This window comes from Mustela nigripes, chromosome 13, assembly GCF_022355385.1.
Source record: "Mustela nigripes isolate SB6536 chromosome 13, MUSNIG.SB6536, whole genome shotgun sequence".
Lineage (NCBI taxonomy): Eukaryota > Metazoa > Chordata > Mammalia > Carnivora > Mustelidae > Mustela > Mustela nigripes.
Window position 1 is genome coordinate 18,516,120 of NC_081569.1, and position 23,753 is coordinate 18,539,872.

The 23,753-nt window shown below is 53.7% G+C and overlaps 1 protein-coding gene across 3 annotated transcripts in view; it reads left to right on the top strand.

The window, feature by feature from the left end:
* LRRK1 (leucine rich repeat kinase 1) overlaps nt 1–23,753 on the top strand; it is a 121,425-nt gene that overhangs the window by 67,786 nt on the left and 29,886 nt on the right. For all 3 annotated transcript variants that reach the window (XM_059371675.1, XM_059371676.1, XM_059371678.1), the window contains 14 exons: nt 3,881–4,107; nt 5,122–5,249; nt 5,339–5,502; nt 6,375–6,512; nt 8,427–8,539; nt 9,860–9,936; nt 14,789–14,918; nt 15,494–15,606; nt 16,026–16,240; nt 18,319–18,483; nt 18,968–19,140; nt 20,285–20,405; nt 20,693–20,852; nt 21,275–21,551. In XM_059371675.1, the coding sequence (XP_059227658.1) occupies nt 3,881–4,107; nt 5,122–5,249; nt 5,339–5,502; nt 6,375–6,512; nt 8,427–8,539; nt 9,860–9,936; nt 14,789–14,918; nt 15,494–15,606; nt 16,026–16,240; nt 18,319–18,483; nt 18,968–19,140; nt 20,285–20,405; nt 20,693–20,852; nt 21,275–21,551 (2,201 nt within the window). The remainder of the gene's footprint in view (nt 1–3,880; nt 4,108–5,121; nt 5,250–5,338; nt 5,503–6,374; nt 6,513–8,426; nt 8,540–9,859; nt 9,937–14,788; nt 14,919–15,493; nt 15,607–16,025; nt 16,241–18,318; nt 18,484–18,967; nt 19,141–20,284; nt 20,406–20,692; nt 20,853–21,274; nt 21,552–23,753) is intronic.

The following is a 23,753-nucleotide window of genomic DNA, read 5'->3' on the forward strand; positions in this document are numbered from 1 at the left end:
GACAGAAATGCAAGAGGGAGACTGCAATCCGGCTCATTTCCAATTTGTTAGGATTTTTTGATGGTCCTGTCATTTGATTTATAGACTTTCCGTAGACATCTAAGATGTGTCTTAAAAATCAAAATCAAAACCAGCCTCCTTTTCAGCTTCCTTTTGGCTGCCGGGTCAGTCCAAGACAGATCCCCTTAGTGCTGAATGATCAGAAATGGCCACACAGGGTGAGTGGAGAGTCAGACTGTGATCTGCTCTCTGGTCCTGGGCCCGGGACCAGTGTGTGTCTCCAAGAACCCAGGAAGAGGAGACCACCAGGCCCTCGGAGGACCTTCCTTGACTGGGCACCTTCCTCTCAGCCCGCCCCTGGGTCGGCCGTCATGCTGATCCCAAGGCTCCCTCAGGAGCACACTGACCTCCTCAGCACACAAGCCAGGGAGAATCCTGGGTCCTGAAGTGACCTAGACATCATCTGGCCCCAACCACTTCTTTAACAAATGAAAACCAACAATAACCAGACCAAGGATGATGCAATTACGAATTATAGAAAGATTAGGAAGAAGCCCATGTGGCTGGATTTGAACTGCAGGCGTCAGGATTCACTCCTGTGGAATGCAGAGCTGTGTCGGATCCATGGGCTGAGAAGCAGCGACACCCCAGCAGCAGTGGGCACACCTAGCACTCAGATTCTAGTTTCTAAATACCATTTTCTGCTCAAGGGAATCAGGGCAGATTCTGGGGCTGGGGCTTGGAAAGAAACGGGGGTGTCAGATTTTTCTAGGAAGTAAGTAAATATCCCAAACAGGTAGGAATATGTCAAAGGAGCCCCCTTGATGGGACTCCCACTGGCCAAACTGGGGGTGACCAGAGCGGCAAAAGACATAATGATAATAATAATAATTGTAACACTTAGAATAAAGAAAGAATCCATGACTCCAAAGTGATACTTAAAAGGAGCAGGGAGACCCCATTGTGTACAGAAGAATGCCAGGTAACAAATGCAGAAGGAATGGTAGTTTTAGGAAAATCACTGCTTTGTAACCATCAGCGTACTGACTGAGCCAGGCTAGGCTCAACAATGGCCACTGAAACCACTGGGTGAAATAATGTAGGAACACAAGACAGAATATCACTCAGAATATCACTCTACCTGTCCTTACAAATCACAGAGTAAAATGTACCTTTACAAAGGCGGCGGGGGGGGGTGTCTGACGGACACTACCTTTAACAAGGGAGCGGACTTGGCATCATCAGTAGCAAAACAAGCTGACAGCAGGTGACCTATGGTGATGTTCTGTTGAGAGGACTCAGGGTTGTCTGAGATGCTTGCCAAAAATGCTTCCCTTGAATCTGAACAAGAGGGGAAACAACTAAGTAAATTCAGATTCTGGGAGTCTATGAGACTGCTGGAATGACTTGAAAAACTGCATTGCCAGTGTTGAAAAAAGACATAAGAAGCCACAAGGACTCAGGGCGCCTGGGTGGCTCAGTGGGTTAAGCCTCTGCCTTTGGCTCAGGTCATGATCTCAGGGTCCTGAGATGGAGCCCCACATCGGGCTCTCTGCTCAGCGGGGAGCCTGCTTCCTCCTCTTTCTCTGCCTGCTCTCTGCCTACTTGTGATCTCTCTCCCTGTCAAATAAATAAATAAAATCTTTAAGAAGCCATGAGGACTCTTCTACGTTAAAGTAGAGGGACATGCAATGTGTGCTTCTGGATGGGATCCTGAATCAGGACACAAAATAGTCATAGAAGACCCTTTGGGATAACCGGGACTATGTGGACATGGATGGTAGATTTGATAATATTGTATTGATTTCGTTTCTTGAAAATGATCAGTATATGGCGGTCAAGTAGGAAAATATTTTTGTTCTGTAGAGACACGTGCTGAAGTATTCAGGGGTGAAGTGCCACGATAGCTATGATTTACTTGAAAACGCAGCAAAAAAGGAAGAGTAGGGGGCCCACCAGGGGGTACAGCTAGTTAAGCATCTGAGCCTTGGTTTCGGCTCAGGTCATGATTTCATAGGTCACGGGATCGAGCCCCGTGTGGGCTCCGTGCTCAGCGTGGACTCTGCTTGGGACTCTTTCCCTCTGCCCCTTCCCCTCTCCAAAATAAATCTTAAAAAAAAAAAAAAGTAAAGTGTGTGTGGAGGGAAAAGAGAGAAAGCAAATGTGGTGTCAGGTTAACAGTGGAATCTAAATGAAGGGCATTTCATGTGTATTCACAAAGTTCAGCTCTTCCACGGTTCTGAAATTTTTCAAAATAAAAAAGTGTGGGGAAAGCCGTAATGACAAGGGAAGCAGCAGTAGAGTGACCTTGTCTTTTTTAAAAAAAAATCAGCTGAGGCTAAAACGTCATTCTCTTGACCCCAAATCCAACAGAGCCTCACCTGTCCGTGTCCATCCAGGTGAATGGAGAGACAAGACAGAGTCCTTCACCTCCTGGGTCCAAGACCTGAGTTTGGAGAGGGTGTCCCAGACCCCCAGACCCACGCATTCCAATCCGGGCTGCGTTGCTAAAGAGATAAAGACCAGGCACACATCGCCATCTAGTGGCCACATAAGGAAGCGTGTCTGCTGCTGCCTATTCTGAACCCAAACTTAATTCCTTTCCCCACCACCCCCCCAACGCCCCACGCAGGCCCCTGGCTTGGTTGTTACATTTTCCCGTTGGCCAAGCACTGATTTTTTTTTTTGTTTGTTTCATATGGACTTACAGTTGCTTTGGAGAAACAAGCCAAAAAGCTGATTTCCTGCCCCCCAGAAACCGAATTGAGACCAATCGTTTGAGAATCCAGAAAAAAAGAGAAAAACCCTGCTCATGTGTATTTAACCAGCAAACCACTGGCCTTTCTGACTCCCTCTTGTGGAAATAAACGAAGGCCAACCAAATGAGAAAAGCAAAGGCAATTTATTCCAAGTTTGCCGTAGCAAGGGCGTCAGCTACCCTCTCCTGCAGTTTTGGTAGAGCCATGGGGATGCTCTCTGGTGGGAGAAAAGGGAAGCCTCTGGTGTGCCCCCCCCCACACCCTGGGGGGCCGTTGATGGGGAAGCTGGAGACAGCTCACGAGAAGAGAGGTTGTCCTGTGTGATTGGTTGGGGGAGCACTTTGGCTTCCTTTGGCTCATTTGAGTGGGACGTGGGGACAAAGACTGGGGAGTCTGCCTGTGATTAATCAAGTCCTGGCCCTTCGGGGCTGATTGTTACAGAAGTTACTGGCCATGGTGGGCTAGCCATGGTGGTGTGGTTCCCTACAAGCCTGGCTCAGAGCGGGCTGGCTTCCTGGGCTCATTATTGTAGAGAAGGGGGTTAGTTTCCCAGGCAGGTTGCCACAAGTGGCGTGTCAAAGTTCTGTTTTTTTATATACGGCCTGGCCATTGTCTGTGTATTTGGTTCTTCTCAGTCTGGAAGCAGCCCATCTACAAGCTCCCAGTGTGGGGTCCGCCATATTGCAAGTGGCATCCCCTCTCAGAGGGGTCGGGAGACCCAGGTTGGGTCTTCTGTCTTCTTCTCCAGTCTGGGGGAGACCCCCTCCAAGCATGGGTCGCTCTGTACAAAACAGGTGTCATTCCCGCGGATTCCGGCCCTGGAAGAGGGAACATTCATGGACCTCCCCCCGAAATGGGTTCCCCCTAGAGGTTGGAGAGTTGGGGAGCAAAGTTTTGCAGAGGTCACTTGTGAGATGCAGATGCAGATGGAAATAGGTACCCCCCCCCCCCCCCCCCAGTGCCAGCCACAAGGTGGCCAAGGTCCTGACACCCTGGGACTCCAGCTGAGATGAACAGAAACAGACAAACTCACAATTGAATAAATAATTGCTCTATTCTAAGGCGACACTGGCCCCTGGGCTTCCTGCCCGAGGGGGCTTTTCCCCTTTCTCCAAACCCAGGCTCTCTGTGTGAAGTGGGCCCACCTCAAGCTGCCCTGGGTAGATCTCGACTGGCTCATAGACATCTCCTGCCAGATCACGGAGCTGGATCTTTCTGCCAACTGCCTGGCTTCCCTCCCCTCCATCATCCCCTGGGGACTCATCAACCTCCGGAAGCTGAACCTCTCCAAGAACCACCTGGGGGAGCTGCCTGCCGTGCAGTCATCAGATGAAATCATCTGCTCCAGGTGGGCACCCGCCCCCTCGCAGGCCCCTCGGGGTGCGCACGGGGACCTCCGAACCCAGCACGACCCCCCAGTCCTCCTGCTATGTACTCCTGGATCAGAGTTTGTGGTTGGAAATCCGGTTCTCTGTAAAAGGAGGGGAATTCTGCTGCCCTTACACAGTTCCAAGGAATACGGCCCCCCCTCCTTTCAAGGGGAATGCAGAGACGTCTGGGGGGGAGTGGTTTGTCTCAGCCCAACCTTATACTGTGCATGGTGGCCGTGCCCGCTGCTCACCTGAGATGTCCCCTCTTGGTCCTGCAGACGGAAATCCAAGGAGGCTGGACGTTGCCTGCCTGGGGGACACAGTGAGGCCCACGGGAGCCCGTTTTTATTTGACCTCCCAGGGACAGTGGGAAGGGCCTCCCAGAAAGAGTTTCCCCAAAAGCACTCTGGCAGTGGGTGGATGGCATGGGCAGCTCCTAGTTTCCTTTCTCAGGAGGCCTTGGGAGGAAGCCTGAGCGTGGCCCTTAGAGCTCCATGAGAAGGGGAAGGGCCTTACCTTCACTCTGTAAGGGTTTGAGTCAAGTTCAAAAGCTAAGGCTTCACTTAGAGTGAGCTAAGAGAGAATGCTGCACAGGGCACAGGGTCAGGAAGCAAGCCACAGGGAAGCCACACAAACATTTCCCCCCCTTCTGAGTGGGGGTCCTCAGCCAGGGCAAGCCAGTGGGGGGGGGGGGGTCCAGGTGGCTTGAAACACAGACCTGTGGCCTTCCAGCAGCTTCGAGGGCACCATCTGACTTTGCTCTCCTCTCCTGAGAAAGGTTCATATCCCTTCTGGTCAGTGAGACCAGGGCCCACCAAAGACACGTGTGATTTTCTTCATCTCTGCGGGACGTGGTAACAGTTAATGGGATGAAAAGACATTTTCAGTGCACGCTCTTCAGCACTGCACGAGGGGAAATACAGAGAAACATGTCGCAGGGATGCCTTTCCTCTTTCTTCTGATGCCCTGACTGCCTCCCTCCCCAACCACAGGCTCCTCGAGATAGACATTTCCAGCAACAAATTGCCACACCTCCCACCGGGATTCCTGCACCTCTCCAAACTCCAGAAACTGACAGCTTCCAAAAACTACTTAGAGAAACTGTTTGAAGAAGAAGGTGGTACGTTGTATCATCGGCGCCCTGACCTCAGTCGTCGTTGAGTTCTTGACCGCATCTTCTTACCACGTCATTATTTTCTTTTTCCCCAGCCACTAACTGGATCGGTTTGCGGAAGCTGCAGGAACTCGATATTTCTGACAATAAGTTGACAGAACTCCCTGCACTTTTCCTCCACTGCTTCAAGTCCCTCAGTTTTCTCAACGTCTCCAGAAATAACCTGAAGGTGTTCCCAGACGCCTGGGCCTGCCCTTTGGTGAGTATTGTACCAGAAATCAGGAAAGGCCAGTCAAGCCAGCATCTCATGTGCACCGGAGCTCTGGTCAGGGCTCTGTCTCACTTCCTCCTCTTGGTGACCAGGTTGGGTAGCAGCACTGCTGTTCCCTTGTTACCACTCAGAGGTGTCACTGGGCATCGAGCCCCTGAGTGTCTTAGGTGACTCACCTGTAAGCCAGCCCTGCCTCCTCTACTCCCCCCACCCCAGGCCCAGCTCCCGGCTCGAGATTCCTGCCATAACCCCCCATAGAACTTTCCACCGTTACAGCCTGCCCATCTGACATAGGAGGAGTTCTGCCCCAAAGCGGGGTGGGGGTGTGGTTCCTTTCCATGAGCTGTGAAATAAAAACAAAGAAGAGAAGAAGAAATAATTCGCCTCCACCTCCCTGACAATTAAATGGTGTTTTTGTTTCTGGGGAAGTTTGCTTGTTAAAACAGATGAGCCGGCCTAAAGAATATTTATGTGTTATTGCTATTGGTTTCAAACCAAGAAACTCGCCATCGCTCGCATGCGCTTTCTGGCTTCCACAGATGTGTGCGGGAAACCCGCTTGTCCCTAGATCTTGATCCTGAATGATGCCGTTTATTTCCAAGGACAATGGGCCAGATGTTCTGGAATGAAGGGATGGGGCAGGAGCCACCTTGGTCTCCCTCAGGAAACCGTTCCCGCCCCTTCCTTGGAGCAAGGACAGGAACACGGGACATGACAGTTTGTAGCCTCATAACCGTGTTGTATTTATAACAGAGCCTTAGCTGTCGAGTTCTGATTTTTCACATCAGTTTTGGAAAAGGTCTTTCACTGCACTTCAAAAGCAAATTAATATCTCCTTCTGTTTCTCGTCAAACTCCTAGAAATGTTGTAAAGCATCCAGAAACGCCCTGGAATCTCTACCGGACAAGATGGCTGTCTTCTGGAAAAACCACCTGCGGGATGTGGATTTCTCAGAAAATGCTCTCAAGGAAGTTCCCCTGGGGCTTTTCCAGCTTGACGTAAGTAAGCCTCATGGCCCTCTCTTTCTCATTGTTGGCTTTTGTGAGGAAATAGTCCACGTCGCTGTACAATCTGTTGGCTTCTCCTGAGCTTCTGAAACAAAAGAAAGAAATAAAGAAAGAAAGAAAAAAGGTTGAACTCTCAAAATTGTGCATGTTTATGAGCATAGATTGAGAAGAAGTGAGCAGCATGAAAACAGCTCTGTGAGGGGGAAGGGAGAGCACAGGTTTTCATCCTCCAGGACTCTTCAATGTTGAAAAGCATGAGCATAGCCCCACAGCCCTGTCTGGCCTTCTCTGGCCTCTTTCGGGACCCCCGGGTGCCCACCCCTCCCCCACTCCCCCAAGGCCTACCGATGTCCAAAGCTGAGGGAGCACCGTGGGGCAGGGTCTTCTTGCCCACCTCCCTCCCCAGAGGTGGCAGAACTGGAATTCCTGGGGCTCAGAACCTTCCTTGGCTGGGAACCCAAGAAAGTGCCTTTTTCCAGACCCCCATGTCTTCCCGACCCAACCACCCGGGGCTGCTTTCCTGTCTTAGGTGCTTTGCTGATCCATCTCTGTTTTCCCCACTTGGACAGGAGCCCCAGAAGGCGAGCGTAGCTCGTGTTCATCTCTTGGCACCGAGGGCTGCCCCGCCTCAGGGCCTGACCAGCATGGGCTGAAGGCACCCGGGCAACCCGAGGCAGAGCACACCTCGGCCCCCCTGTCCTGCCACACTGACCTCATGGGCCCCCACAGATTCTCGTGCCAGGAGAAGCACAGCTTCCCCTCGTGTTCAGGGACCCCTAAAGGGCCAGGAAGGTACCTTTCATCTGTGTGTTCTCAGGGAGCAGGGCCATCGAGTCTCAGGCCCCGAGGCGTGCACACATCAAGCGGGACCCTGGTAGGTGAGGGCGTAGGTCACTGCTACCCACAGAGGCCCCCCTGGCCATGAGTTGAGTCCCCTGCTCTGGGTCAGTTTCCTCATTTCACTCCAGCCGTGTGCTCACTGGGTTTTCTGGTTTCCACTGAGGCCAGAAGCAGGAGATCCTGAGGGAAAGAAGGTTGCCCAGGACCTTACCACTTGGCCCTGTGGGACCTTGTGTTTGCTCACGGGTCTCCCCCTCCAGATGGGGGTCGTGGGAGGCCCTGCATGACCCCAGGGTTCTGGGGCTTGGCGCGTGCACGGCCCTATGAGACATTCTGTGACAAACCGGTTGTGACAGTGGGGAAGTCCTGGGCCCTCCCTTGACATGGGAGAGGCGACGGCACGGGGTAAGGAATACAAAGTGGTGGGGGAGCCCATTCGCACTCCTGAGCCACGGCCACTGAGGACAGGAGAGTCCGTGTCCCTGGGAAAGGTGTTGAGAAAGGTTGCAGGGTGCCCCCTGTGCGCCCACTAAGGTAAAATATGTGACAAGTCCAAGGACGGAGCTTGTTCCCTGCAGTTCCTGGTGGGCGACAGAGGGCCCGTGGCCAGGGAGTCAGCAGGGGGCACCAGGTGTCCCGGCCACCCTCCCCTGCCCAGGGCATCACCTGAGGAGGTTACAGGAGGCAGGGGCGCCCCACAGTGTGCTACAGTCCCTCCCCCGTGGGATGCCTCGGCCCCCAGGACCCTTAGCATTGGCCACTGCTCCCCCCACGGGCCCATGCGTAATTGTCACTCTTCAGAGGGCCCAACACTGAGACGTATTTGTCCTCCTTTCGTTCTGGAATAACTGCCTCCCATTGATCAGGAGGGACGGACCATGTACAGACGTCCTGTTTGCTGCGTTAGGTATAATCTTGCGAGTAAGAGCCTTTCTTTAGCCCGACACTATTAGAATCTTCGCGAAGGCGAATCGGTTGTCATCATTTTGCTGCATTGTCTCAGGGAGCTGACCCTTCTCCCTGTGGTGTTTGATGGTGTCTCTGCATCTCTCTCTCTCTCTCCAGGCCCTCATGTTCCTGAGGTTACAGGGAAACCAGCTCGTGGCACTGCCGCCTCAAGAGAAGTGGACCTGCAGGCAACTCAAAACCCTGGATCTTTCCAGAAACCAATTTGGCAAGTAAGCATGGAGGCTCTGGCAAGTTCCAGAATGCATGTGTGACCTCAGTCCGGCAGCCCCGTGGGCCGGTGTCTCTGCCGGTTTGTCAGGGCGGCTGTTACAGAGCACCGCAGGCCTGGGAGGGGCAGGGGGGACTTAAAGAGGAGACGTTTATTCCCCCCACATGCCCGGAGGCGGGAAATCCAAGGTTAAGGTGACAACATGGCTGGTTTCCCCTGAGGCCTCTCCCCTGGGCTTACATAGAACCGGCTTTTCCCCGTGTCTCCTGTGGTCTTCCTGCTGTGCATGCCTGTGTCCAAATCTCATCTTAGAAGAACACTAGTCAGACTGGTTTAGAGCCCACTCACATGGCCTCATTTTAACTTGTTTACTTCTTTAAAGACCTGCCTCCAATTACAGTCACATTTGGAGGTCCTGGGGGTCAGGACTTCAAAACATAGGGGCACCTGGGTGGCTCAGTCGGTTAAGTGTCCGCCTTGGGCTCAGGTCACGATCCTAGGATCTTGGGATCGAGCCCCACATCTGGCTCCTTGCTCAGCGGGGACTCTGCTTCTCCCTCTCCTGCCCCTCCGCTTGTGTGCTCTCTCTCTCTGTGACAAGTAAATAAATAAAATCTTAAAAAAAAAAAAAAAGACTTCAAAACATAAATTGGAAGGGGAGTCACAATTCACCTGTGACAGCATCCTTCCATTTCTAATTTTTAAGGGCTCCTGGAAGATCTTCTCACATCAGCCTAATCTGTCATTCTGTTCTAAAGTTTTAGCCAAAAAATGCACCTCCATTGAATAAAAGTGAGTCCCAGAGCCGTCTAATAAAAGATGAAAATCTGGGAATGAGCACAGCTTGCCTTTGGGGTCCTGGAGACCAGCCTCCCAATTTCACTTGCTGAAGCCCACTTCTTAGCAGGGCTTGACCCCCAAAAGGGAGCCCCCACCCCCACGCCCACCTTCACCCCCACCCTCACCCCCACCCCCACCCCCACCCCCACCCCCAGGTGATAGCGACTGGAATGGGCCTTCCTGGCAGGCACAGAAATGCTCCCACCTGCCTGTAATGGAAAACTCAAGAACGGAAATCACCATTGGCCATGCCAGCATTAGATCACCTCCTCTGGACATTTTTTTCCCCAAAGACTTCAGAGCATAATCAGTGCGATTAGTAGGCAAGGTCTGTGCTTACGTAGTAGCTGCAGGGACCCAGACATCTTCCTGATAGAATGTTCTCCCTTATATCCGCATGGCTCGGCATTATATAGTCACAGCAAAAATTGTCACGGTCTCCTCAAAATCTGATTTTTTTTTTTTTTTTTTGCCCCTGCAGAAATGAAGACGGACTGAAAACAAAGCGTATTTCCTTTTTCACCACCAGAGGGCGCCAGCGTTCTGGGACCGAGACAGGTGTGTGTCCATAGGGGCAGAGGAGACAGCCGGGCGGGCAGTTCCCTGCTCCACCACCGGGGGTCGCCCTTGCACGGGGTTTTCCCGGGAAACCTGGGCGCGCCCTGGGCCTCATCAGACCCGTTTGGCCTGCATGTACCCTGAAACCTTCTTTCCTCCTTGCAGTCCGATGAGACTGGTCGCTATATGTGTGGATAGCTCTGTTGTGAGTGAGCACCGCCGAGAGATGGTACACCTGTTAGTGCCCTTCTGTAAGGCTCATGGCATGGGGTGTGGCTTGGGGTTCCCCCATTTTGCAGATGAAGAAGTGGAGGCCATGGGGTTGCAGCCAGTTCAGGCTCCCGTAACAGAGAAGCACAGACTGGGCGGCTGAGATGCTGAAAATGTATGCTCTCACAGTTCTGGAGGCTGGAAGTCTGCAATCAGGCTCCTCGTGAGGGTCTTCTTGCTTTGTTCTCAGAGGGAGACAGACAGAAGAGCAAGCTCTCTGGTATCTCTTCTAAAGGCACTAGTGCCCTCATGGGGACCCTCCCTTCATGACCTCATCTAAACCTAATTACCCCCCAAAGGCTCCAACTCCAATCATCATCACGTTGGGTAGACTAGGTCTTTGGGAGGGGGGGGCACAGTCCAGTCTGCAGCACAAGGGCTGACTCACTTGCCCAGGTCATGTGGCTGCTCAGTGACAGAACCAGGTGTCATCCCAGCACTGTGGGACCCCAGCACTGTGGGACCCCAGCACTGTGTGACTCCAGGCCCACGGTTAGGGAGAGCAGTACCATGAAGTCCTCGCAGCCACACTATAGCAGCTGGTGAAGGCCTCGTGGGAACACAGCCCCACAGTCCTGGCCAGCCTGAGTGTCTGAAGGGACTTGGCCTCGTCCCCCAAACTCATCAGAAACAGGACTGTTGCTAGAGTGTTCTGACTGGTCTCACAACCAGGCCAGATCAGCCAACAGTATTCCAGGAAAGCTACTTCTTCTCGTTCATTGTCTTCTGGGAGGTATGGGGGAAGGTGTGGACCTGTCCCTCGAGCTCCTCAGCCAGCCCTTTTTTTTAACCCAAAAGCGAAGACTTGTAAAGCCAGTTATGCTCACAGAAATATCCCTCAAGACGCTGTCCCGGAGAACAGGAGCCAATATTTAGGTCATCCTCAATGTCACATAACTTTCTTCTTTGGCTCCATGTCTGTTGGCAAAGCGCTCTTTTAGTACAGGTGGCGTAAGACGGGGATGAGAAATGCCAGAGGCCAGGACACATTTGCAGGAGGTGGACCTAAATAGTCTGTCCACCTGTTACACTTCTTAATGACCTGATATGTGTGTTTATACATACGGTATCCATACGCATCATTCATGAATGAGTGTGTACGGTTTTTCACGTGTGATTTAAAAATAACAGGGAACAGACCTAAGTACATAATAGGAATTTAGTATATGACAAAGAGGGCATATCAGTTTAGTGGGGAGGAAACACGCTTAATTGTCTTAATAAATACTGTGGTGTACTTGCCTGTCCAGTGGGAAGGGGAAAGTGACCACGCTGGATTCCCTACTTTACCTCTACTGCAAAAATGTGCATTTCAAAAATGTAGATTTCAGATTTAAACAAAGAAGAAAAAGAAAACTATAAACATTTAAGATAATATAGGTAAAATTTGTGGATGGAGAAGTCCTTTAAAACCTAGGTGGGGAATCCAGAAGTCACTAGAAAAAGACCAAAACCTTGGGCTTTGTAAAAATTGAAAAGTCTTGTTCAGTAAAAGGCATCATAAACCGAGGCATGATGCAGACAGACTGAGAAGGAATATTTTCAATGCAAATCGTTGCAACACAAATTGGCTTAAGTCCCTGATACACAAAGACTGCTTACAAATTAATTTTTTTAAAAGGACAACACAATTGGAAAAAAAAAAAAATAGGGGAGGGCAATGGGTATAAACAGTTTGCAGGAAAGGAAATCCAGATGGCCCAGAAACGGATGAGAAGGCCCCAAACCACACTCATGGGGACATAGCATGAGGAATTTCATAACTCATTCTTTTTTTTTTTTTTAAGATTTTTATTTATTTATTTGACAGATATCACAAATAGGCAGAGGCAGGCAGAGAGAGAGAGATAGGGAAGCAGGCTCCCTGGCAAGCAGAGAGCCCGATGTGGGGTCCGATCCCAGGACCCTGAGATCATGACCTGAGCCAAAGGCAGAGGCTTTAACCCACTGAGCCACCCAGGCGCCCCCATAACTCGTCCTTTTTAAAATGCGGGGCCTTAGGACTTTGGAAACTGAGTCCAAACATAGGGATTTGACTGGAAGGAAGGATACACACTTTCTTCTCATTGACGCCGAAAGGGTATATTGCCCGTGGAAAGTGTAGCTGGGGAATGGATCTCGGTCAGGCTTCTGTTACTGTCTGTTGAGCCTCGTGAACTCGAGTGGGTCAGAGAGGTGTCTCCAAGATGGAAATGCAGAAGGGCAAGAGGAGGTAGGGCCCAGCACTCAGTGGGACCAGACGCTTCCTTGCGAAGCCGCCAGAGTGCAAGGCCAAAGGCACACCACGAAGAAACACGACAGGAGCGTGTACTAATGTTCTGGAAAACGGCTTTGCCGGTGGCCAGCTGGAGCCCGTCTGGGAAGCCAGGTGAGGAGGCCGCACCCCGTGGAAGTCTCCCTGGCAGAGGTAGGTGTTGGCTTTGGCCTTTGACAAAGGCCTCTTGAGTTTGTCCATTTCGTCTCAAAAGTAGAGGCCTACCCCAGCATGAAAAGAAGGGGACCCATTGCAAATTCTTCCCCCGGGGGGCTTATCCTCCAGGGGGGCCGCTGATCCTCGGGAAAGGAATGACCTGTAAAAGCTAACTTGTCTGCCGATGAATAGTAAAAATTCCAAGGAGATTTGTGTACAATGAAGTAGCCCTACTTGTGCGGTGGCCTCGTCCAAAAATAATTTGCACAGCCGTTTTTACGGTAAAACTCAGACCAGCAGAGTCATAAATAACTTAGGAACGATTACAGTTCATAAATACTTCGAGCTGTGCTCTCCCAGGCCCGTCGCCGCTCGGGGCCAGCGGCTCTGTGACAGGTGCTGCCCCTGCAGTAGTAATTCCTTATTCCATCCGCCCGCTACTTACGGAGGCTTCGTAAACACCGAGGGACGACCTGAAAATCAGAAAACACAGAGGCCAGGTGTTCTGAGTGTCGACCTGAAAATCAGAAAACACAGAGGCCAGGTGTTCTGAGTGTCGACCTGAAAATCAGAAAACACAGAGGCCAGGTGTTCTGAGTGTGTTCTCGGGGAAGAAAGTGAGCCTTTCTTCCTTCCTGTGAACGTATGTTCCTTCAGTGTGCGTCGGGGCAGGCTAAAGTGAATCGTTCTTTATCATTGGGGAGAAAATGTCCTTTTGAACATTTTTCTTACGTTCAAAGCCATCTTTAAAAGTCTGTGGCACCTTCGTTACACTCCAGGAGGCACTGCTCTGACCGCCCCCACTTCCCACGGGGGCCCGCTGGGCTGGTTTTCCGGGCGCCGATTTCGGGATTCTGTTATCGCCTCTTCTGGAACATTCTCAGATGCCAAGTTACCCCATTAGCATTGATACCGCGGGTGACACGTGTGGAGAATTGCCAGAGCGAAGGGAGGAAGTTGTGATCAAGGGCAGGAAAAGTGGCTCCAGCCCAACCAAAGAATCCCGGCTTCTCTATCTTGCTGGGCTGGCGGAGGGCTGGGGGAGAGGTCTTGGGGCCGTCTTTTATCTTGAGTTCTGGGAGCTGGAGCTGAAAGGCACCCTTGCGGGCATGGAGTCCTGCCCCTCCTTACCAGGGAGGATAAGAGATTTGGAGATTTTGCTGAAACCTAAGCCTCTGATCCCCCAGTGTGTGAGTCCAAGCTCCCGGCCCCAGTCACTCTCGGCTCCCACGCTCTGTTGCCCGAGGAAGGAACACCTATATGACACCATCTCAATGGGAATCCCATAACTAACCCCATTCAAGAAGTCACTTAAACACTAGAGAGTTGGCTGGCTTTTCGGAGAGTGGCATCTTAGGAAGCATAAAAACCAAGCCCACTGTTTTATTTATGCTTAGGGAGCATAAAAACCAAGCCCATTTGCTAATGGATTGGCTTTTTTTTAATTGAAGATGTGTCCGCCGTAAAAAGAATTTTTGAATGGTATCAAATGGTGTGGCATGAATATCCAGTCTCCTAGTCACTCCCCTCCCCAGAGACAGTGGTGGGGTGCGTTACCGTTATGTTTGTGTCTAACATCCGTGTACACGCATGTATGCCTGCGTGTGCTCACATGCCTGTAGCGGCGTATAACATGCACACACGTGTGGTGCGTGTGCACATACCTGTGATGTCGTATGCCTGTGGCCCACATCGCGTAATATCTTTATGCGTATAAAATATATATGTGAAATGTACATAGGGCACGGGCTGTGCGTTTGCTCCCACGCCTGCACACACCCATTTTCAGCTCACCAGTAGCTGTTGAGTGTTGCCTCACCCCCACACGTAGACCTGCCCCGTGCTTTGCAATAATTATATATTATCCCTGTCCCTCATCAGCTGCCTCCCTGGGGGTGGGGAGGGCTGTCTTCTGTCTTTGCTGTTACAAACAGTGTGCCCGGGAGTGTCCTGCCCTTACAACCTGGCCACACACGTGCAGGGATGTCTGCAGGACCAGCCCCTGGAATTAGAACCCCTCAGTCAGGAAGATGAGCACCTTACTCAGGTCAACTTGCCAAAATGCCCCCCAGAGGCTGCTGCCAGCTAGCACACCCGGGTACCTTCCATGCCATGCCAGGATGGTCCAAAATCCCCTGCCAACAGCCCCTCTGCTTTGGCATCTCTTTGCAGCGGGGGTGCTGGAATTTCCAGCCTTCCTAAGTGAGTCTTTGGAAGTCCTTTGTCTGAACGACAATCACCTGGACGCTATCCCTCCCTCGGTTTGCCTCCTGAAGAGTTTATCAGAGCTCTACCTGGGAAAGTGAGTACCCGGCCGGCAGGGGGAGGCTTAAGTGTGCTTTGGTCTCCCATCTGAGGACGCAGACCCTGGGGGCGGGGGGGGGGGGGAAGGAAGCCATCTATGTACGGGGAGGCAGCAGGGGGACTTTGAGAACCGGACTTCGTCAAAGAGGTGGGAGAGGGAAAGGCAGGGGCCGTGATGCCTGATGCCTTCTGTCCTAATGAGAACTGCTCAGTCCTTCATCCTTCCATCCACCGATTCCCCCTACTGCCGGGCACCGCTGGGGGTGCAACGTGAGAAACAATGAAAATATCAATTCTGTTACGTTGCCTTTCTGAGAGGAGACACTGATAATCTTTATGGCATCATAATCGATAGAAGAGAGAGGATGTTGGGGGAGGAAATCTGGTTCTAAGCCACGGGGCTCTGCAGAAGGCAGAGCTGGCTTTCCAGCGAGAAAGGCTTCGGAATTCACTGTCTCGACGGATCGCTCGAGATGTTGGGCTTGGGGTACAGGGCTCAGAGGCTGACAGCCTGCCGCGTGCACGCCTGCATGTAGTTCTTTGTGTCCTCCTGCGGTGTGTGTGTCCCCTCAGCAATCCTGGCCTCCGCGAGCTCCCAGCGGAGCTGGGGCAGCTGAGCAACCTCTGGCAGTTGGACATCGAAGACCTGAACATCACCAACGTGCCCGTGGAGATCAAAAAAGAAGGTAGGCTTTCCAAGGCAGCACCCCTCCCCACCCCAGCTGCCCCAGGAAAAGAGGACTCGAGTCCAGTCATTAAGGACCTGGGCCAGAAGCAGCTTCAGCTCCCGTGGTTGGGCAGGTGCAGAGAGATGACCCAGAAAGTGATGGCGTCATTGTGCTGCAATTAACCACATGATGAAACTATGATTCTGTGGGCGGGAATGATACCCTCTTTAGGTCCTTGACTTTTGGACTCCACTTTTGGGGTAATTATGACCGCAGCTTCGCTGCATCATCCAACCCAATCGCCCTCTCCACATCCCCCATTAGAATATGTGGAAAGCGTTCCTTCAAGACAGGATTTTGTTTCCCAAGAGCTGCGAGCATGTTCACGTCCATACGTCAGCGGCGTCTACCTTCCCTGCTCTGTGATTTTTTCCCAGGCCCCAAAGCAATGCTGTCTTACCTGCGCGCTCAGCTGCGGAAAGCAGAGAAGTGCAAGCTGATGAAAATGATCATCGTGGGTCCTCCGCGCCAGGGCAAGTCCACCCTCCTGGAGATCTTACAGACGGGGAGGGCCCCCCAGGTGGTGCACAGCGAGGCCACCATCAGGACCACCAAGTGGGAGCTCCAGAGGCCAGCTGGCTCGAGAGCCAAGGTCAAGGATGGTCGGCGTGCTGAGTCCCCATGGGTGGGAGGGAGATTCCCGGGGCCCCTTCTCTCTCCCCTCTCCAGAGAGCCTGGGATTTTCACAGCCTGGAGCCTCGGGCCCCGGATATTTACAAGGGCCGCTGTCTGCCATCTCAGACCAGCTCCTGCCAAGGCTGGTGAATAATTTCTTAATAATTTCTTCACATGATCTCGTGGTGGTTCTGTTATAGTTAAATGGAGGCTTCGGGCCAGTGGTTCTTATTCTTGGCTGTCCATTAGGTTTCTCTGATGGGCATCTAAAGATAGCAGTGGCCCGGCCTTGCCCCTCCTGGCCCTAAGGGTGGCATTTCAAAGCGTCCAGAGTAGCTGTCCCCAAAAGCAGAGAGCAAACTGCTATCATAGGCAGCAAGACACAGCTCACCTGCCCCTGATGGGGAGGCTGAGGGCGCCCTGGGATGAATGTCCATCCCCGTGGCCACCGACTCCCACCCCAGGTTCTGAAAAGTCCAGTTCTTAAGCCCTAATTAAAACGAATCCTCTGGCAACCCCATTAATCATCTTGTTTTCTGTTCCGTATGAGCCAAAGGAAAAGGAACATGGGCTAGCCCTGGAATTGGGGGAAAGAGCCTGCGGAAGAGCTGGGGGGGGATAGAGCACAGCAGGAGTGCTTAGCTCTTTTTCCCAGCTCAGGGAAGGAAGGCACCCCCATCACGCCTCCCTTAGCTGCCGCTGTATTTGTGGTCACGCGGAACCACACCAGGACCCGGGTGCGAGGAGGCTGTTTAGGGCAAAACCAACGGGCCTTGGGGCCAGAGGCTGCACGATGGCCCCCCACGGCCCCCAGCACAGGGCCGACTAGAAACAGCTTCCCTTGCAGAGTCTTCTGTACAAGATCGCTTGCCAAGTCAGGCTTTCTAAGCTCGGGTCATTAAGCATTTAAGCTATATATTTTAGCAGACTCAGACACCGGTTCTCTAGAGAGCAGAGTTCCGCCTGGTAGTACCAGAACCACCACCCCTCCCCCCGCAGAACTCCCCAGGAGCGAATCTCACTAACTCATGTCAGGAGGCTCTTAAAAGCCGCCCAGGATCTCTGGATTCTCTCCTGCTTCATTTTGTTGGGATTTGTTTGTTTGTTTTGTTTTGTTTTTGTTTTTTGAGCAATTACTCAGTATCACTTTCTTCCAGTCGGTCTTCAGCAAATGATTGTCTGAGGTCCTAGGGGTGAATGGCCGTTTCCATCTTTCCTGTTCCTCGGCCCCCACTTCCTTTCAGCCGGCGCTATAATTTCCCCTCCTTTGTCAAGGGACCACCAGCACCTGATCTCTCGAATGTGGGGGCCCGTCCCTGCCCGTGTGTCTGGGCCCTCAGCCAGTTGAGAACAGCTGTGTTTTCACTCCTTTGCAAAAGCAGGTCAGCACGCCTTGTCTCAGTGGCCAGCGTGCTACGTCGTGGAAACGACCCTTTGCTGCAGAAAGTTGCCGTCTTTTTGCTCGGGCCAGACTCTGAGCTCACAGGATGATAGAGAAACCACCGTTTACACAGCCTTTCCCGGCAGCACAACAGCTAATCTTTTGTTTGATTCCCACGATGGGGCAGCTTCCCATCACCCTCAGGGGGTGGCTTCCCATCATCCTCACTGGGCGCCACGCTCTGCCCGAGTCCTCCGCCGCGCCCTCGCACAGATGGAGGTTAAGCCTTGGCGTGAGCACCGTCAGCCCCGGGGGTTCCCTCTAGCAGGAGGTCTAACCGTCTACTGCAGAGACAGAGACATGACCGTGTCCCCAGTGTTCCACAGACATAGGTGAATGCAAACACCCTAGCCTGCAGGCACCCGCCGTCCAGGGCCTGGCCCTGTGCTCTGTGAGTGGTACATAGAAGCTTCCAGAAGTCCCACCTCGGCACTGCTGGGTCCCTTTCCCTTGCTTGGGTTCCTTGATTCCCGAGAGAGACAGCAGGACCGGCCGAGCCCTTCCATGGCTGTGCCTTTCTTAGGCCCCACGCGCAGCACCAGAAGCCGTCGGTGACCTCAGTGTGGCTGTGACGATGGCTGTGGTCCTAAATGCAGCTCTTGTTGCTCAAGCAGGTGGAGTCTGTGGAATTCACCGTCTGGGACATCGGCGGCCCCGCGAGCATGGCCACCGTCAACCAGTGCTTCTTCACAGACAAGGCCTTGTATGTGGTGGTCTGGAACTTGGCTCTGGGTGAGGAGGCCGTGGCCAGCCTCCAGTTCTGGCTGCTCAACATCGAGGTGAGGAGACGCCAGACCCTCAGGTTGCGGGCCGCGGAGCCTCACAGGGGGCCCACCACTTCTCCAAAGCATCCCCCTTTATGGGGGCCGGGGGAATGGTCAGGGAGAAACGCTGGGCATCGTGGTGGGCGTTAGGAAGGCCCCTGATTCATAGGTCGCCGTGGAGCCCTTAAAACCCTTCTTGGCCAGATGGTTGTCCGCGCCCTCGTCTTTTTCTTCTACCTTAAATTTAAGAGCCCACCCCCCACCTTGGACCCAAAAGGAAGACAGAGCCCCCCCTTTCACAGGTAAAGATGGTAAGAGCCTGGATGCAGGCCAGGTCCCAGGTGGCAGACACACTGGCTGAGGGAATAGAGATCCAGCCCATCTGGGATGCCTCTCCTGGAACCCCTCCGTGCACAACATGCCCTCGAGGTTTCCGGAGGTTTCCTGGAAGCTGTTTCCCAGTCCCGTCTGTGCTCAGCTGTGGGGCTGTCTCTGGCAGGCCAAGGCCCCAAACGCAGTGGTGCTGGTGGTTGGAACGCACCTGGACTTGATTGAAACCAAATTCCGAGTGGAGAGAATCGCAACGCTACGCGCCTACGTGCTGGCCCTCTGCCGCTCACCCTCCGGGTCCCGGGCCACAGGCTTCCCCGACATCACCTTCAAACACTTGCAGTGAGTGTCCTGCTCTCTCGCACCTGGTGCCCAGAGGTTGCTGGGGCTGCGGCGCCCTCACGTGTCCGTCTTCCCCACCCCGGGGTAGGACAAGCTCCCACTCGCGGATTGGCAGGGCAGAGCCCGGACACCCCCTCCCCAGGTGTGTGGGTCCCCCCTACCCCATGGGTCCCCTCCTCAGGGTCCCCTCCTTGCCTGTGGCCTGTGTTGAAAGTCGTATACCATCTGTCACATTTGCTGATCTCAGACGGATCACAGACCCCCCACCCCATGTGGTCCTGGTTCTCACGCTGGGTCTGAGTGGTCCAGGCCAGTGCCAGTGGGATCGGGGCGCTGAGCTTGTTGCTTCTCTTCCCTCCTGTCCTTGGGCTCATGACGGTTCCATGGGTTATGGGGACCATTGTGCCCTCTTCACAGATGATGGAAGGAGCTCAGCGAGTTAAGCCAGCCTTCTGTCATAGGAAGCAAGTGTGGGTTGCTATACTGTGCTGGGGGATCTCGGGTCCCCCCACTTTGGGTGGGGTGCCGCAGACCTTGGTTCAGAGATGAGCCTGGGGTCACTTCCGCTTGCCTCAGCCCACAGGATCGGACTGACCCTGATGCAGAGCTTCAGGACTCCCTCATGTGCCCTTGAGAACACCCCTGAGGCCTATGATAACAGGACCTGGGTCCAACCCGCCTCTGCCTTTCCAGCTTGTGTCCTTGGGGCTTCACCTTGCACCTTTGGGCCTCACATTCCTCCTCTGTAAAATGGGCGCACTCGGGACACGGTGCATCGCTCCCCACACAGAGCGTTGCATCAAGTGAGCCCTTAATACGTGTCTCTGCGTTCACCTTTTTTTTTAATAAGATTTATTTATTTATTTGACAGAGATCACAAGCAGGCAGAGAGGCAGGCAGAGAGAGAGGAGGAAGCAGGCTCCCCGCTGAGCAGAGAGCCCGATTCGGGGCTCGATCCCAGGACCCTGAGATCATGACCTGAGCCAAAGGCAGAGGCTTTAACCCACTGAGCCACCCAGGCGCCCCTCCCGGGTCCTTTTAACGTGCCAGCGTGAGGGACAAAACCCGGGGACAGAGAGATGCTGCCCAGCTTGTGGGAGAGGAGCCGTGTGGCGAGGCATCTCGTTCTGTTTTGCACTCGCAGCGAGCTCTCCTGTAAGAGCCTGGAAGGCCACGAGGGGCTGCGGCAACTGATTTTCCACGTCACGTGCAACATGAAGGACGTGGGCAGCACCATCGGCTGCCAGAGACTCGCGGGGAGGCTGGTGCGTGCTCAGGCCTCCGGCTGCAACCCGGGGTGGGAGGGGGACGCTCCCTTTCTGTAGGGAATCCCAGCACGTATGCTGGGTGCTCAGTTGCTCTGGTCCCTGTGCAAGCAGTTTTGGGGGAGGGGTGTGCAAGGGTGCAAGGTTGAGGGGGTGCAGGGGTGAGCGGGTGAGAGGAGAAAGTCACCCACTCAGGCCTCTGGGGAGCAGGGGGCAGCAGGCGGGGCCGGGTGGGCGGGGCGCGGCTCGGGAGCTGCGGGGGCCCAGCCAGCCCACCTGTCGCCCAGATCCCCAGGAGCTACCTGAGCCTCCGGGAGGCCATGCTGGCCGAGCAGCAGCGCCGCAGCCTGGGCGACGACGTGCAATACCTGACGGACAGGCAGCTAGAGCAGCTGGTAGAGCAGATGCCCGACAAGGACATCAAGGACTATGAGGATCTGCAGTCCGGTGAGTGGGCGCCCCGGGTGGCGGGGGGCTTGCAGGGGGATCCCTGGGAAGGGGCAGTCCCATGTTTCACTGCTCGGCACCTGTCTGCAAGTGAGCGTCAGAGCACTTGACGTGGTTGTGTCACGAAGGGCGGGTTTATGGTTTAAAGAGTAGGGATGTTTGCAAAGATGGGATCTGCGAATGCTGGAGGTGGGCGGGCCGGAGCTCCCTGGCGGGCCGTGCCGTCAGATCAGCATGTTGGCAAGAGTTCCACGGTGCCACTAGGGCGCCCGGGACAGGGCAGCAGAGCCATCTGCAGGGCCACGTGTGCTGGAGGCATTGCTTGCTTCCCAAGAAGAACCAGTGACCCAGACCCCTAGGGACTAAGTCACCCTAGAGTCCCTGTCACCCTTTGTCTGACACTGCTCCCCTTCCCTGGGTAGCCATCGGCTTCCTCATAGAAACCGGCACCCTGCTCCACTTCCCGGACACCAGCCACGGCCTGAGGAACCTCTACTTCCTTGACCCCATCTGGCTGTCCGAATGTCTGCAGAGGATTTTCAACATCAAGGGCTCCCGGTCGGTGGCCAAGAACGGGGTGATCCGGGCAGAGGACCTCAGGATGCTGCTGGTGGGGACCGGCTTCACACAGCAGACGGAGGAGCAGTATTTCCAGTTCCTGGCCAAGTTTGAGATCGCCCTGCCTGTGGCCAACGACAGGTGAGGCCACCACGGCCGGGCCACTCATGCTGCGCCCCCAGGGAGGGAGCGGGGCTTGGGGTCACTGGGGGTTTGACCAAGAGCTCCAGGCAAGGGCCGTGGGGACAGATGACCTGCCTGCCTGGGCTGGCCTCTCCTCTTTGGGCCCCGGGGGGGTCTCTTTTCAGGGACTTAAAAGAAACGCATTCACTGAAAAGAAAAATGCAAGAAAACATGAATGAATGGCATTAAAAATATCTTGCGGGGTGGGGGGGCTCATATTTTAGAGAGTGGATTGCTTGGTTATTTGGTGAATGCAACTGGGATAAGTGACAAGGAGATACTAATTATACAACCTGGTTTCCAAATGCAGGGGGGCAGGGGCCGGGGTGGGAGTGGGTACATGTGGGTCCCATCCAGTGATGCTGCCTCTGAACTGGTTGGGCACTCAGGGCCTCCATGTCCCAGTTTCAGTTTCAGCTGCTTCCTGGGTCTGATATTGATGTTGCCCACGAGGCAGTAACCAGGACCCTAAACCCGCAGACCTTTTCCACGCACCTACCATAGACTGTGTCACCACCTGCCTCCCTGGAGCTAGAGCTGGTCCTAGAGCTCTGGGGTCATGCCCTCCGGAGACTCTTGGGAAGCTGGCCTGGACCCTGTGTGCCAGCCCGGAAACTCCACCTGCATAGACTGGGCCTCTAGGAGCCAGAGCTGGGTCACTGTGCCCGAGGCACCCCGCAGATTTCCATGCGATGTTATAACTTGGGAGAGGGCCTCTTGTCACTCAAGCTCCCTGGGAGCCATGAGGGGGTCCTAAAAGGAGAAACCCCAAGGAGGGATTGAAAGTCCGCATGATCCTCATACCGTGAACAAGCGGTGTCTTTGACGCTGGTCCATGCACAATGAGGCAGCCTCTAAGTTCGGTATTGCCGAAATCGGAGAATTTTCCAGTTATTTTACCAACAGGTAAGAGGAAATAGGGGTTACCAGGACTCAATAAAAGCAAGTCGGTTCTGCACACACGTATGACCAGTTGAACCATAAAATTACCCAGGTTATGGCCAAGTCTTCTGGAAGGCTTACAGTGCAGTGGGTGAGAGCACAGGGCCAGAATGCTTGCATTCTGCCAAGAATCCCAGCTTCCTTTCTTGTCTCATCTGTACAACAGGAATAAGACTATCGTCAACTGGTATTATGATTATTGTGAGGATTAAATCAGGTAATGCATGTAGAATAGGAGAAGTGTCTCTTACTCTTAAAAGCTCCAAAGATGGGCCACCTGGGCGGCTAAGTCGTTTAAGTGTCCCACTCCTGGTTGCAGCTCGGGTCGCGATCTCCCGGTCTTGAAATCAAGCCCCAAGTTGGGCTCCTTGCTCAGCACAGGGTCTGCTTGCAATTCTCTCTCCCCCTCTCCCCCTTCCCCTGCTTGGGCCTGGGCACACATGCTTGCTCCCTCGCGTGATCTCTTGCTCTCTCTAAAATAAATAAATCTTTAAAAAAAAACAAAACTCCAAGGACATCAGGTGTCATAAGCATTATTATTGTTACCCTCCCTCTGTGTTAAGTACTCAAAGCCAGTGGTACCTGATTCCGTAGAAAGTCACAAATGTCCGGGCATTTTCCATTTTTAGCACAGGTGTAATGATTCCCTTGTGCCTTAGGCAAGTTCCCTCTCCTTGCACACAAATGTGTATTTGGTTAACAGTGCTGCCCAGCGTCTCTGAGAGCTCCTGGCCCATGGAGCTCCTAGCCGTCACGGTGTTGTAGCGTGAGCTCGCTCCTCCATAGAGACATGGTCGTCCCCCCCCGCCAAGGTTTTGTACATGGAAAGAATTTGCCTCTTTCATCCCCATCTTGCTGACCCTCTGGTCATCCCCCGGTTCATCCTTTCGCCGGGAGCAATCGCTTTACAGTAGGTGAGCCGGTGTCGGTGGTCTGGAGCAGAGCGGCTGTGGCCAGTCAGCTGGCATCTCTCCTCTCCCACACTGGCTTCAGAGTGGTCTCTGCCTTTGGCCACGTGGAGCAGCTGCTCAGTGTGGGCTGCGCTGGGGCCCCGGGGCACAGAGCCCACTCCCCCCCCCCTCACTCGGCACCACCCGGCAAGATGTGGCCGGTGTGAGCTCCACGCTGAGTGTGGTGTGGGCGAAAAAAGTGGCGTAAATCATGGCAAGGCACTGATGAGGACCTCCGGATTGGGGAGGGGCAGGGAGCAGATGTACA